Here is a 13682-nt window from a genome sequence, read left to right as displayed (position 1 = left end):
CAGTCCCCCTAAATCATTCTACGTATTAGTTAGGAATGCTGATTTTTTCTTTGTATTATTTTCGTGCCTTGCCTGCTCTGATTCACTACTCACAGATTGTCTATTAAAAAAAGGAAAGATACATTAGTTAGCTTTTTAATAATTTTCTCAGCAGAAATGTAAGGTGGCAGTCCAAACTATACACATATATCTATATATAAAGGAATGTATTACAGCTTTGCATTATCCTTGCTTTTAGCTCTTGCCTTTGAAGAGCATCCAACATTTTACCTGAATACCTATGAATCAAACTCTACCTTTGTCCCTCTTTGTTGTATACTTGTATCAGCATATGAAAGCCATTGTATTTATAAAAGCAAATTTTTCTTAAATATGTTTAAACCATATTTTAAAGGGGGGGGAATGTACATCCTCAGTGTAATACAAATCTTGTTTTAAAAGGAACCTTTTATAGATACTGATTTTCTGTTTTCAAATTCTAAGTCTGAGTGGTCTCTAGTTGCAGCAGAACCTGATTTGCACTGCTTGTATAAACTCTTGTTTTAAAGAGGTTAGCCTGTTAAGTCTCTGGTAAACCACAAGTAGTAAACCAATGCTCTCAGTGTCACCTGAAATCCGAAAGTATCACCTCTCAGTATTTTGCTCATTCGCCAAAGAAATTGTTACATCCTCAGATTACATTATTAATGTTAATTTGAACGTCTAGGTTGTATTTTCCTTTTCTGATTTAAAAATGGTTACCAGTACTGCAGGATAAAGCTACATTTGAATGAACACTTTACAATTCCTGGTGTGTTAAAGAGTTTTCTACTTAGCACCACATGGTTTTAAAAAACACCGTTTAACGTTCTAGTAAATACCTTTCTTTCCTCATGTCGGTTAAACACCTGCTTCCTCTACTGAAATCAGCCAGAATTTTATTTTCCAACACTAAGAGGTGCAGGCTCGTATTTGGATAAAGTTAATCAACAAGAGATTCCAAACAGGAAGCCAGGTGGACTTTCCCCTTGCGTTCCAACTTTATGTACCTCTCCTTGTATTTCACAATTATGACAGATTATTTTGGAATATGAAGAAGCAACATGCCTTATTTGTAAGTTATTTCATGTTTGTCTTGCACCTGCAACTGAAGGATTCTTTTCAGTGTAGATGCTGTACACTTTGAATGGTAATGTAAATTTTGATGTTCTTGCAGTTAACCTTTGTGCACAGCTGTAGGACCTATGCAAATTTTTTCTTAAACACAACTGTTCGTAAACGAATTTATACTTATTTGTTTAAGATCCAGTTCTCTGGCAGTCACTTCTGATTAGCCTTCCTTTCATAATTTTGTGAACTGAACTCACAAACGAAACACTCAATAAATTTTATTTGAATTTATTGATTCTGATGCGCTGTCTGTTCAGCTCGTACATAACCGTGTGGGTTGGAAACCAGTATCTACAATGGAGCCAGCATGTAGCTAGTATTAATTGCTAAAACATCCACTCACTCCTGCAGGCATTGCATTAACAAGACTTGGGAGACTTGTGTATAATGAACAGGCAAGTTGTGCTTTTCTTAGAAGTTAAACATTGGTCATGGGTCAAGACCAGACCCAAGATTGGTCCTGCCAGCAGCATTTACCACTATATGAATGAGGCTAAAGGTGGATCTGAGCTCTGAAAAGATGGACCTTGCCATTCAGTTCTGATTCAGTTTATGAACAATGTTGCGGGACTGTTCACCTTGGATAACAAGGTAAGGAAGCAAGTAAGACTGGACATAATTGGTTTCTTGCTTTTCCAGTCTAAAGGGCATTTTGGTTAACTTCACATAAGCATAATTGGGATTTCTTCTTGGATCTCAGTGTCAGTCTCACAAATGCTTTTGTTAAAACCATAATTGCTACTTGCCTCGAAAGAGATGGTTTTTTCTTTGGGATCTGCGTTATCTACCTTCCCCTTAAGCAATGGAATGTAAAGTTTTTGGGAAGAGAGGAATGTAAGATTGAAGGTTTCTGAGACTTTCAGACAGAGAATAAGAGAGAGGGATTGTTTTTTAATCAGCTGGCTGTATGTAAAATTGAGGATTAAATTTGGCGAAATGTAGGTGGTGGGTGACGCTGGGAGATTGGCAGTGGGGGGGATGTATATTATATATTTATACAAAAAATAATAATCTAGGGGTTTCATTTTCGCCCTCTGCATGCAGCACCAGCGAAGCTGAGTTGTTTATTATTGGGGTCAGATGTTAGACAGCAATGTTCAAGGCCATGTTAGGGAGGAATGTGTGCATGTTGTCTGTTTTTCTCAGACTCCAGAGGTATCGGAAGGAAATATTTCAAAATTGATGAATGGCTATTATAGATAGAGGAAAGAGAATTTACTTGGCTGTTTTGGGGACAGGTTATAACAATGTATAAAAGCCACAGCAGAAATTGGCAATTGAACAGGAAAGGAAAGGCACTGCATATTCTTAAGGAAGGTTTGCAGTAAAGTTTTTCAGTGTGGCAGGTTTGTGTTCAGGGTACTTAACCGGCGACATCCTTTGTCAGGATACTCATTTTCCCCTGCTTCAACACTCAGTGTTCCATGATCGTTGACTATACAGAGATTCCTTCATCAGGCTGTTTATAAGTATGAGACCTTGAGGCTCCCTCCCTGCTTGTGGATGGAGGATGCTGTTGTGACTACATAAGGCTTGACGGGAGAGGGAGTTCAGTATTAGTCTGGATGGTTTTTGTACATGTTGCTGCTTGTTGCAAACATGGCTATGAGGCCCAGAAATGCTTCTCAACAGTGCTGTTTCTGGTCAAGATTTGAGCCTTCCGTGCGAGAGCATTTTGTGTCACCTGCTTTTCTTGATCAGTTTAGCTCAAATGCAGTAGCTGCAGCAACACAACTGCACAAAGGATATGGAGGCCTTTAAGATCCTAGATGGATCCCATGAACTGAGAGGTAAGAGCAGCACTATCAAAAAATGGAGAGGAGTATGAAAGCTGTTGTTTTGCAGCTGTATCCTGCAAAAACAACCACCCTTAAGACCACTATAGAAAAATGAATTGTTCCAAGTGATAACAGTCTGAATTTTAGGACAGATCTGCACTTGGTATCAAGGTTGGATTGGAGTCTTGTACTAAAGAAGTAACCAATTTCCCACTAGAACTGAAACTCAGAATTTAAATGTGGTACTGGGTACAAGAACCCAAAAGGAAGCCAGTGTAAATCAGAGGTATCGGTCCAAATTTAACGTACCATAAATATGAAATGTACTAGATCAGTGTTAAGGATTAAGCCTGCAAGCATAAAGCTTAATTATTTCTTGCAAATGGTTTAAACAGCTCTTTTCCAAACCCAGCTTAAGTTATATTGTGGAACACAAAGGGTTGTCTCCAATAGCGCCCCTCTGCTGACAGAAAGCTTTGACTGGTACATGATTTTGAGGCAATATTTCGCAAATCCCCCTATCACCTGCAGGCCTTCCACCACAGCTAATTTTTTTGGGGGGTGGGAATAGCTGAAGATTGCCTTGATCCACGTTGCATACTAGAAAGCTTTGCTGATCCTTCTGTCAGCAGAAAGGGAGCAACTGGATGCAACACTATTCCCTCAGTGACTGGGCAAAGGGTAGATGATCGCAAGAGAATTTGTAAGCAAGTCCCTAAGCAGAATTGGCAAAGCTTAATGTAAGATAATAAAAAAAGGAACAGCAGCCAACCACTTAACACAAAACTTGATTTAACTTTATTTTTCCCTATAGTCAACAACGGGTCTGCATTGAGCTTGAAAGCAACAAAGTAATATAATCTCAATGACAAAGGGTCAGAAATCCAGATTGTTATTTTGTGAAAATGTTGCCACTGCATTATTGATTTAATAACCTCTTTACTCAAAAATGAATTTACAAATAAAAATTATACATCTGAGAAGAAAAGTCAGCAGTAACATTCTCACTGAGCAATAGATAATTTTTTGTTTGTTTGGAAGGTACATACTATTCTGCTTTACACCAATACATCTGGTATAAGCTGTTTACTATATTGAAATTATGTCCTGTGGCTGTCAGGTGAGCCATACCCCCAAACACATTTAACTTTATTAAAATAACTAAAGGATGTTCAAGTCTGTAAGGTTTCCTATAGTTGGAAAGTGAACGTGTTCAGTCTCCATAATTTAGTGCACTTGATAATTGTCTTTTTAATAAAATAGAAAAGACAAAGCACATAGTCAAGCAAAAAGTTTCCCATCAACTGAAGCACTAAATAAAAATATGGAGAAAAGCCAGTCATTTCCACAACCCTGTGAAAATGGAGGCAGGTTTATAAACCATCTGCCTTTCAATAGCCACAGAAAGACTTTGGATACTTGTCAAAAAACATCTCCTAACAGGCCAAATTATGGTTTAATGAAAATATTAAGCTAAACAAGCAAAATCTGAGAACACCAGGTGCTAGGGTGCTCAGTAGCATTCATTACTGTCGTGTCTGATTTAAGATACAGATTTAGCCCTTGTATCTACCTACAAGATTTGCCCTATATAGTCCAAGAATACACCTGCATATGGGCAGCAAGACCACCTCTTCTCAAAACAAGTTGCATAATCCAATTATATAACCTGTCCGGTGATTAGTGAAACTGCAGCTTGGTTTACAGTCCAGCACGCAACATACAGCAAGAGGAGAGTACATTTCATGAAGTCTTGTAAAATAAATACCTTTAAAGGAGTCCTAGTAGCTGAATATAAAAATATCCACACGCCTGAAAGTGTCAGACCAAGGCTAGTCAATTCATACATTTCACCATTCCAGTAAGATATTGCTGTTCAGCTCAACTACTTAAAAAAAATCTCGACAAGTATGCATGTGCCAAGGACCGAATTAAAGGGCTCTTTGGTGCAATCAGTCCAAATTCAATCGATTGGAAGGATAATATGTACCAGTAAAATCAAAAAAATCTGCTGCTAGACCTGGACAGCAGCTCAGTCTTGCTCCACAATACAAATCTAAAACAGCTGTTCTCAATAAGCCAAAAAATTTAAAGTCAGACATTGCCTGAAAGTTTTGTACAATAATCTGGACCAATGATGGTTCTGTACCCTCATGTTGCTGTGAAACATGACTTGAGCTAAAGGCAAAGACTGGTTATCTCAAGGACAACTGCTTCAATATTAGCAATCAGTACAGTGTATTTAAACTGTCTTCCTGTTGGGTCTCTTGCCTTTCTTTAAAATTAGTTTATTCTTAATGTAGCCACGCTTCCTTTTGGCAGTCTAAAAAGAAAAACAGAATAGTGTATTAGTTTCTTACAATGCTCTAGTGACTACATCAAGTTCTGCATTGCTCTAGAATATTTAAATATTACATTTGGGGTCAGGGCTAGGAAAGTGGCAGGCCTAAGAATCTGAAATTTTTAACAGCCCCACCTTATGCATGTTTTCTCAGTCCCACTGTACTCAATGGAACTTGCCCCCTAGTGAGTGTGTTTAAGATTATTGCCTAAATCAGGTAAAACTTAGTTGTAGATGATTTGCAGTAAATTTTCATAAGGGCTACAGAACGCTCTTCTCCATATTTTTGACATTTTACTGGTGTCACAATAACCTTTAACACTCAAAACCTTTTCAAAAACTGAACTTTAATCTTTTAAAGAAACTGGGCTGTTATCTTGTGAACTTGCCCTAAGATAGGGCAGTATCTAAATTTAATAAATAACAAATAACAATCTGGCTTCATAAATTTATTTTCTATGTACATTTAGTCAACACCCCTTAACGTAGGTTTCTGTTTAGTACTTCATGTTACGCGTATTTTTAAAATAAAAGGTAGACAAACACAGCATCCATTTTTCCTTCTACAATTGTGCCTCCCAGAACTATTTTAAGCAATTTTAACCTTGGGTTGGATTCTACAAAACAGTTGAGCTAGTGGGAGCCATCACAGTGATGTGATAATTATATGTTAAAGCAAGGTTTGCTTGCCACGTGGCAGGCAAGACAGGCAACAGACTTTTCCTGGGGTCTGATATACTGACAAAATTATGGCTGTCATTTCCTTTATCACTGGGACACAACTATTCTGTCACTACATCAAAAAGGCCATTATATGCAGGGTACAGTACAATTTAGATCCTTAATTCTAAAAGCAACTTTACCTTACACTCTCAAAGGGAAGGGGAAATTCTGAACTGAGCTTTTTCCTGGAAGCAAAAACTAATATAAAGACTTGCAGTTGCATACCGCTGTTGCTTATTTTAAGCCCTACATCCTTGACTCATCCACACCTGTATCTCCAAAACTAGAAATGTGATTCGCTCATCTTAAGACTTCCAAAAATGAGGACAAGATTTTTTGCTGCAAAGGTACATGTCAACGTACAGCAAGTGCAACTAATATCTGCAACACTGAATCTGAAAATTCTTAGTACCTCATTCCAAAACATGTATGACTCCAATGCCAGAAAAAAACACAACCCACATGGTATGATAATGCACTGGTATCCAACCTCGCAACTATTGCAAATTGTGTTCATATGTTGCTCATACTATGCTTTTAAACACAACATGAACATGTCACTACCATATGATTTGTGTTATGTATGTATGATGATTTTTAAGGGTGTAAGACAGAGGTCGGCATCCTAAGGCCCTTGGGCCAGTTCTGGCCCATGGCCGTTTTGTGGATTGGCGTGGAGATTACATGCTTTTTCCTCCTGCGGTGCCATTTTTTTCTCGCTGTGGGGACCGACTTCCGGGTCGGAAGAGTGCTGGAAATAGTGTGTGTGCATGCGCACGGGCACTCATCCATCCTGGAAGTGTGCTGGAAATAGATTGAGCGGGCATGCACTGCATAATAGGTACATGCAGGAAGCCAGGAGCACCAAACTGGGAGATCTCAAAAGACAAGTGGGAAGTAAATACTGTATAGCAGAAAACATTTGTGCATAAAAGTAGAAGCCAGAAAACACCTTTGGTGGCTTACATGGGTATGTGTGAATATGTCCTTGCCACTCAAGTATCAAGTTATTAATTAATTTACTCTTTGAATGCTTTTCCGACATCCAACAATGTCAATAGTTTATATAGTCAGCCCTTAACTCTATACAACTCTGCCCTTGAAGTGACCTTCCTAAAAGATTAAACATTGCCTGTCTATAAGGTTCTATTTATTTTGCAAGGAATCATGTAAAAAAGGGGGAGTTTGTTTAAAAGGATTTTATTTCCATGCCTGAACACTTTTATATTCAATAAAGTAGCGCGCACACACAAAAATGAGTCTTTAAAAATGAAAACCTGTGTAAGACAATTTCAAAAGGAGTAAGCCAGACACTCAAGCTGTCAACAAAAGCTCCAGGTTTAATTGTTTTACAAAAAAAAAAAGAAGTCATTCTGAAATTTCTAGATATCACTTTTCAGAAAGACACTTTCACATTTTACTCAGTGAGCTGCCATAGTTACTAAAACACTACTTACGTATTTTGGATAGTACTCTGTTACACTTTGCTGGGATTTTCAAGAGATTCTGAGACAGCCTGCCAATTAGCACAACAATGAATTTAGTTGCCCTCACATGCTTAGTCAGTGTTAGTTAACCATGGTTACCATCAGGCAGGTCTGATATTTGATACAAACTCTCTCTGCGTCTGGCTAGTAGAAAGAACTAATCATGTAGTTGGTAAATTTGTGTAACACTATGAACCTCCTTAGGGATACTTCACTGGGAACCCACCTTTTTTGACAAATACTTTTGTTTTGGTAAAATGTTGGTTAGCCTAGGCTTATGATCCAGTGTCTCTCTGTTGTCTAGCTGTTTCACTTTATATATTCTAACAAGCCAATGCTCTGATGTGAAGGCTTCTTCCAAATGTTTAAACTTAATGTCCTTGTTGCCAATCTCAGCATTGCGTGTGCGATCAAATCCTGGAGGTGTCCGAAAATCCAGCTACAAAAAGTTAATGTCACACATTAGGTTGAAGATATAAAATGCAATCCTGTGAATAGAACTCAATCTAAGTACTACTTTGAGAAATATCTACCAGTGTTCCAAGTTCTACTTAAATATATATAAGTTGCCATACATTTTACAATAGGATATTGTTATGGGGGCCTTAACTTCAAATCGCTACATTGCAGTATAAAACTATAACATTTAAATGTTTGGGTCTCAAATGTGGGTACAATTTACATGAAAAATCTGGAGCCCCCTGATCTATGGCAATTGCTTGCAACAAGTTTCTTATTTTTATATGTATGCAGTGCAAAATAAAAAAGTACAAAAGGACTATCCAAAACACTATTATCTCATTTATTTATAGATGTGTAATCTTTTCCCAGAACCAAATCTAAGAGCTGGAAATGGGAGACTGATTAAAGGATTCCATCCAGCCTCACAATGAAAAACTGCTGATCATAAATTTAAAAAATCAAAAATATAAGCCACCACAACAACCAAAAGCAACAGTTAAAACACCAGAATCAAAATAGGAGAAGGCTCCCTGAATAAAGTCAGCTTTACTGCCTACAAGAAGCTGGGTCAAAACCAGGCATAGGCAAACTCGGACCTCCAAATGTTTTGGGTCTACAATTCCCTTCATCCCTGACCACTGGTCCTGTTAGCTAGGGATTATGGGAGTTGTAGTCCCAAAACATCTGGAGGGCCGAGTTTGCCTATACCTGGTCAAAACCAATAAACTGATACCAGTGGGAGTTGGTAAAGGATCACTGTTGTGTGCTTTTATCTCCTATTACCTTAAGAACTCCAGCAGTCCCTGTTAGAGTAACACATTACAACAGTGGCTTTCAACCAGTGTGCTGTGGCACCCTGGGGTGCTGCGGGCAACACTGGCCTCAGTCCCTCTTTCCTTCCCACCTTCCTCTGATGCCCTCTTGCGTCTCTGCCTCCCAAAGGCTTGCGTGGCTGTTGGTTGCAGCAGCCCTGGCTACAAGCTCCCCAGGTGAATGGTGCCTCTGGGGCTGGCCGGGGGTGCTTCCTAAGCTCCTGTGGGGCAATGTGAGGAGGCACCTCTCTTTGGGGTGAGGGGGGCAGCTCAGAGACCGGGGGGGGGGGCAGCAGTGGCTGCCTGGAGGACTCCCAAGGAGAGAGGAGAAGAGAGGAGGCCAAGGGAACACTCCACAAGGGAGGGTGTTCAAAAAGTGAGGGGCTGCCGGCTCTGCAGGCAAGGGGTGACATAACTGGGCTCCTGAGTGCCGCAGAAAAAAATGGAGCTGTGGACCCCAAAAGGTTGAAAACCTCTGCATTACTGTCATCAAGCCTGTAAGTAATGGGATGCCAGATTTCTTCTGGGAAGGTTTTGGTAAAAGGTGCTTGGTGATGAGAGCTACATTCACAAGACAACTCTCAAGTTGTGCACCTGCTGCTACAAGATTCTGATCTCATCCAAAAGAGGTTGCATACATCTACATCTGTCATCTGGTTCTCCTAATGGTTTGTTCAGCTGCATCCAATATCAAACCGCCCCCAAGCACCAGTTTCGATTTTACACCACCTCCCTGGGATCAGATTGAAAGGCAGAGTTGTGAGTCATACCACTGACACCCAAGCTAAACTTCCAGATTACCCCATCCAGACATTTCCCTTAAGTGTATTAAATTTAAAACTTATATGCCTTATTTGTTTTTCTAAAAAAACCCCAAAGTGGTCTATAGCATGTGCATTTAAAAAAAATATTAATTCAAAGATTAGCTTAAAATACATATTATACAAACTTGTAGCCCACAGAAGAAACATGCACTGTGAAATCTACAATTTTCATTATAAATATTAGAAACGGCAACTTTCACATAAGAAATATAACAGATAATGAATTACATTCCTTTGCCCTTTATTTAACTTTGTAATATAAGCTCATATTAACCAGCTCTTCCTAGTTACTTATAATGAAAGCTCCATGCAGATGTTAATACCCACCTGATCCTTTAACCCTGGGGTTACAAGAGCTCAGAGCATATTTGACCTCTACTGCTTCTTCCTTTCCCTCTTAGCCCTTTGGCTATTTTATCATATTAGCATTAAGTACTATAATACTATACTAATGGGTGTCCGTTACTGGATCTTGATAGAAGGCTATTTGATCCAGTAAGTCTCCCATCAACTAAACAGCGATTGAAGCACTCTTCAGGTTGATACTATTCCCCTTCCCACCTAGCCACCTGTCAATCTGCTCTAGAGGTTTGGGAGAATCACTGAAGACCACCCCAATCCTTATTCTGCCAAAGGAAGACTACACAACCCTATGGATTCTTTGAGGGATACACAGGTTAGTTGTTAAACTATATTCTAAAAACTAGCACAGTATTTTGTTTTAAAAGTTTTGCCGATTTTAACTTTTATTGATAATTATATTACGCATATCACTTAGAGATTTTCCGGATTAAGTGGCCTACATTTCCCCCCCCCCCCAAAGAAACATTTAAGATAGCAAAATTTCACTAACCTGCATTTCTCCAAATCTGTAATATGACATTTTATACATGAGACAGTTTAGCAAGGTTGGAGAGCCTGCTTTATCAACTCGAAACTCTCCCTGTGGAGTAAAATAGTCGCTTTCCTTTAGGGAGAAAAAGGAAATACAATTAGGGTTATGCATGTTGCCACAATATGGGAAATAAAGTGGTGCTATAACTGGTTTCTACTTCAAATAAACTGACAACTCTCACAGACTGAGCTCAATCTTGTTTTTTTCTATACAGGCCATAACCATGATTTTTGAGGGGGGTACAGTAGCAAAAAGAGGGACGCGGGTGACGCTGTGGGTTAAACCACAGAGCCTAGGACTTGCCGATCAGAAGGTTAGCGGTTCGAATCCCCGCAACGGGGTGAGCTCTCGTTGCTCAGTCCCTGCTCCTGCCAACCTAGCAGTTCGAAAGCACGCCAACAAGTGCAAGTAGATAAATAGGTACCGCTCCGGCGGGAAGGTAAACGGCGTTTCCGTGCACTGCTCTGGTTCGCCAGAAGCAGCTTCGTCATGCTGGCCACATGAGCCGGAAGCTGGACGCTGGCTCCCTCGGCCAATAAAGTGAGATGAGCGCCGCAACCCCAGAGTCGGTCACGACTGGACCTAATGGTCAGGGGTCCCTTTACCTTTACAGTAGCAAAATTATTACTTAAGCATTCAGAAATTGAATTATTGGATTATTCAACTGTAAGAATATTCAGCTGTGTCACCAAGAAAGACACATTTCTGAACATCCATAAGCAGTACTTTTTTCTGGTGGGATGCAGGGGTATTGGATACCCCTAAACATTTTGTGAATCTTTGTAGTTTTGTCCATTGACTATTTTATTTTCCCCGATTTGAACTATAAAATGGTGATTTTCTTGAGTCAAAATGTGAGTACCCCTAAACATTTTTTAAAGAAAGAAGCACTGTCCATAAGGGAAGACCACAATTTGTTCTCATTTCATCTTACCACTGATCTTATCAGGTATATTATGATATAGCACCAATGTCTGATAAGGCCTGATTTGAAGCAATCCCTCAACATAAAATACTATTATTTATTACATAAAATACTACGACTATTAGGATGTCATCTAATTATAGCTCTACTGAGAAGTACCTAGAATCCAGAGAATATATCAGGAAAATTTCTCAATAGAAGTGTAGAATTAGAAGCAAGATCTTGATAGATTGTACCAACAGCCTTAACATAAATACTAAAGGGTTTTTTGGGGGAGCAATTTATATTTCAACTCACCCTGATATCTTTAGGATGTTCTCCTTCAGCTATCCTCACCATCCACAAGAATTTGTTGATATCATCACCAGAGTAGCCAATTACACCTCCAAAAATTATTAACACGTAATCCACATCCAGACTCTTCATGATCTCATAAGCTGCTGTCTCATTTGAAGACATAGCTTTTCCTACCTGCAATAAAGAGAGTTATTTCTAAAACTTGCAAGCGTTCTTGTCTAAAAAGCAGTTATTAACCAACCAGTCAAGATATATCATTAGCCCATGTTATTAGAGGTCATTTCATTCAATGTGAAATATAGAACTGAAATAATCGTAGCATCGAGTTTAACTAAAAGATACACGAGAGTCAGTGGTTGGCTTAAAATATGTATAAATACAACTTAAATATAAAATAAAACATAAAACACTATAATTATATATCTTCCAAACCTAAAACTTCAGTCACGTTCAGTATGTGGCAACACTACAGCACATATTTTTGTAGTCACTGGCCCAGTTAAGATGTCATAAACCATGGTTTGTTGTTATGTAAATCGGGCCACTTTTTATGAAGACAGCTATAGCCCCATTAGAATATACTCTTCCCCTGCTGCTCCTCTCAGCAAGGAGTCCAGAGGGAGTAGTGATAATGGTCATTGTCCTTTAACACAGTTGACAGGCTGTGGATATAAACAGGATAAGGTCAGGTAGATATCTCAATGTTTATTGAGAATAAAAGTTGAAACACTGTGTTCTGTTTCAAATTCTAAGTTATCAGATATCACCATCAACCTAGAAAACGAACATTTCTCAAACATGATCTTGGAGTTAAGGCATAAAATACAGCAACATAATGGAAAACAATCTTCAGCATATATTAAAATGTAATTGTTTATAAATCTAGAGCCACGTGTTCTGTCACCCAGTTCTCAATAAACAGAAGTACCACTACATACCAGGGCTATGTGGCTGTTATTCCAAGTATTATTGTCAACTAGAGTAGTCCGATTTGCCATTCCTGCTATCTGATAGCCATAATCCCACCAAGACATTACTCTGGCATGTTCATCTGTGTTTTGTCTTAGCCAATAGTAGGCTTCTCTGAAGTCATCCAAAATGTTTCGGGTGCTGCAACAGAAAAAAACCCCAGAAAGTTTTTATCGGAAAGCAGACTCACTTTGATTAGATCTTATTTATTCTACTCCATTTATGAACTGCTTCCTATAAAGCATCTTAAAGTGAATGAATAAAGGGTTTCAGATATTTGTAGCCTATTTGTAGCCTCTTTTAGTGAAGCGGGATCTGTAAGACCTGTCTTTATCTGTATGGATCGGCTTATAGGTTTCACTGGTTGTTATACAAAGTTGTTTATTGGTTATGTAAATTGTTTTGGGTCACTTTTGTGAGGAAAAGATACAACTTTAAAAGCAAATATAATTTAAAAAGGAAAAATAAAAACATATGCAAAGCAATTTCATATATAAAAGCAATTTCCTATCCCTTAAGTACAAACTAGGATAAAAATCTCCAATTAAAAGGCTTGTTGAAAAAGGAAGTCTTCCATATGTGCCAAAAATTCAATAGAGATGATGTCTGTCTGATACGTAACATAAGGGACTTCCAAAGGGTAGTTGCTGTCATGCTAAACACCCAATTCCTGTATCCTTCAGAATGAACCTCCTGGTGGGAGGGCACCTGCAGGATGCTCTCGCAGAGAGCAGTGACTGGTTGTGTATTGAAGTAATAAGGTGATTTTTAAATGCATCTTGGACCCAAGCTGTATAGGGTTTTGCACATCACTTCCAGCATCTGGAATTCCGGTAGCTAACTGGCAGCCAGTGCAGTTCTTCCAGCAGTGGCACAACATGAGAGTGATAAGATATCCCAGTGAGCGGTCGAGCTGCTGCATTATGCACTAGCTGCAACTAGCCAACAACCTCAGTGGCATTTTAAATTTGCAGTAGTTCAAGCCAGAAGTTACGAGTCCATGGAGAACAAGGGTCAGGC

General features: G+C 38.9%; 1 protein-coding gene across 1 annotated transcript in view; it reads right to left on the bottom strand.

Annotated features, from left to right (window-relative positions):
* Nucleotides 1-3702: 3702 nt before the first annotated feature.
* STT3B (STT3 oligosaccharyltransferase complex catalytic subunit B) overlaps nucleotides 3703-13682 on the bottom strand; it is a 43754-nt gene continuing 33774 nt past the window's right edge. The window contains exons 12-16 of the mRNA XM_079947264.1: nucleotides 12632-12803; nucleotides 11694-11867; nucleotides 10430-10543; nucleotides 7705-7917; nucleotides 3703-5250 (exon numbers count right to left, since the gene is read on the bottom strand). Coding sequence (XP_079803390.1) covers nucleotides 5170-5250; nucleotides 7705-7917; nucleotides 10430-10543; nucleotides 11694-11867; nucleotides 12632-12803 — 754 coding nt within the window. The 3' untranslated portion in view covers nucleotides 3703-5169. The remainder of the gene's footprint in view (nucleotides 5251-7704; nucleotides 7918-10429; nucleotides 10544-11693; nucleotides 11868-12631; nucleotides 12804-13682) is intronic.

This window comes from Podarcis cretensis (genome assembly GCF_951804945.1).
Source record: "Podarcis cretensis genome assembly, chromosome: 12".
In the NCBI taxonomy this organism is placed as follows: Eukaryota; Metazoa; Chordata; class Lepidosauria; order Squamata; family Lacertidae; genus Podarcis; species Podarcis cretensis.
This window is presented reverse-complemented; position numbering and strand designations above follow the sequence as displayed.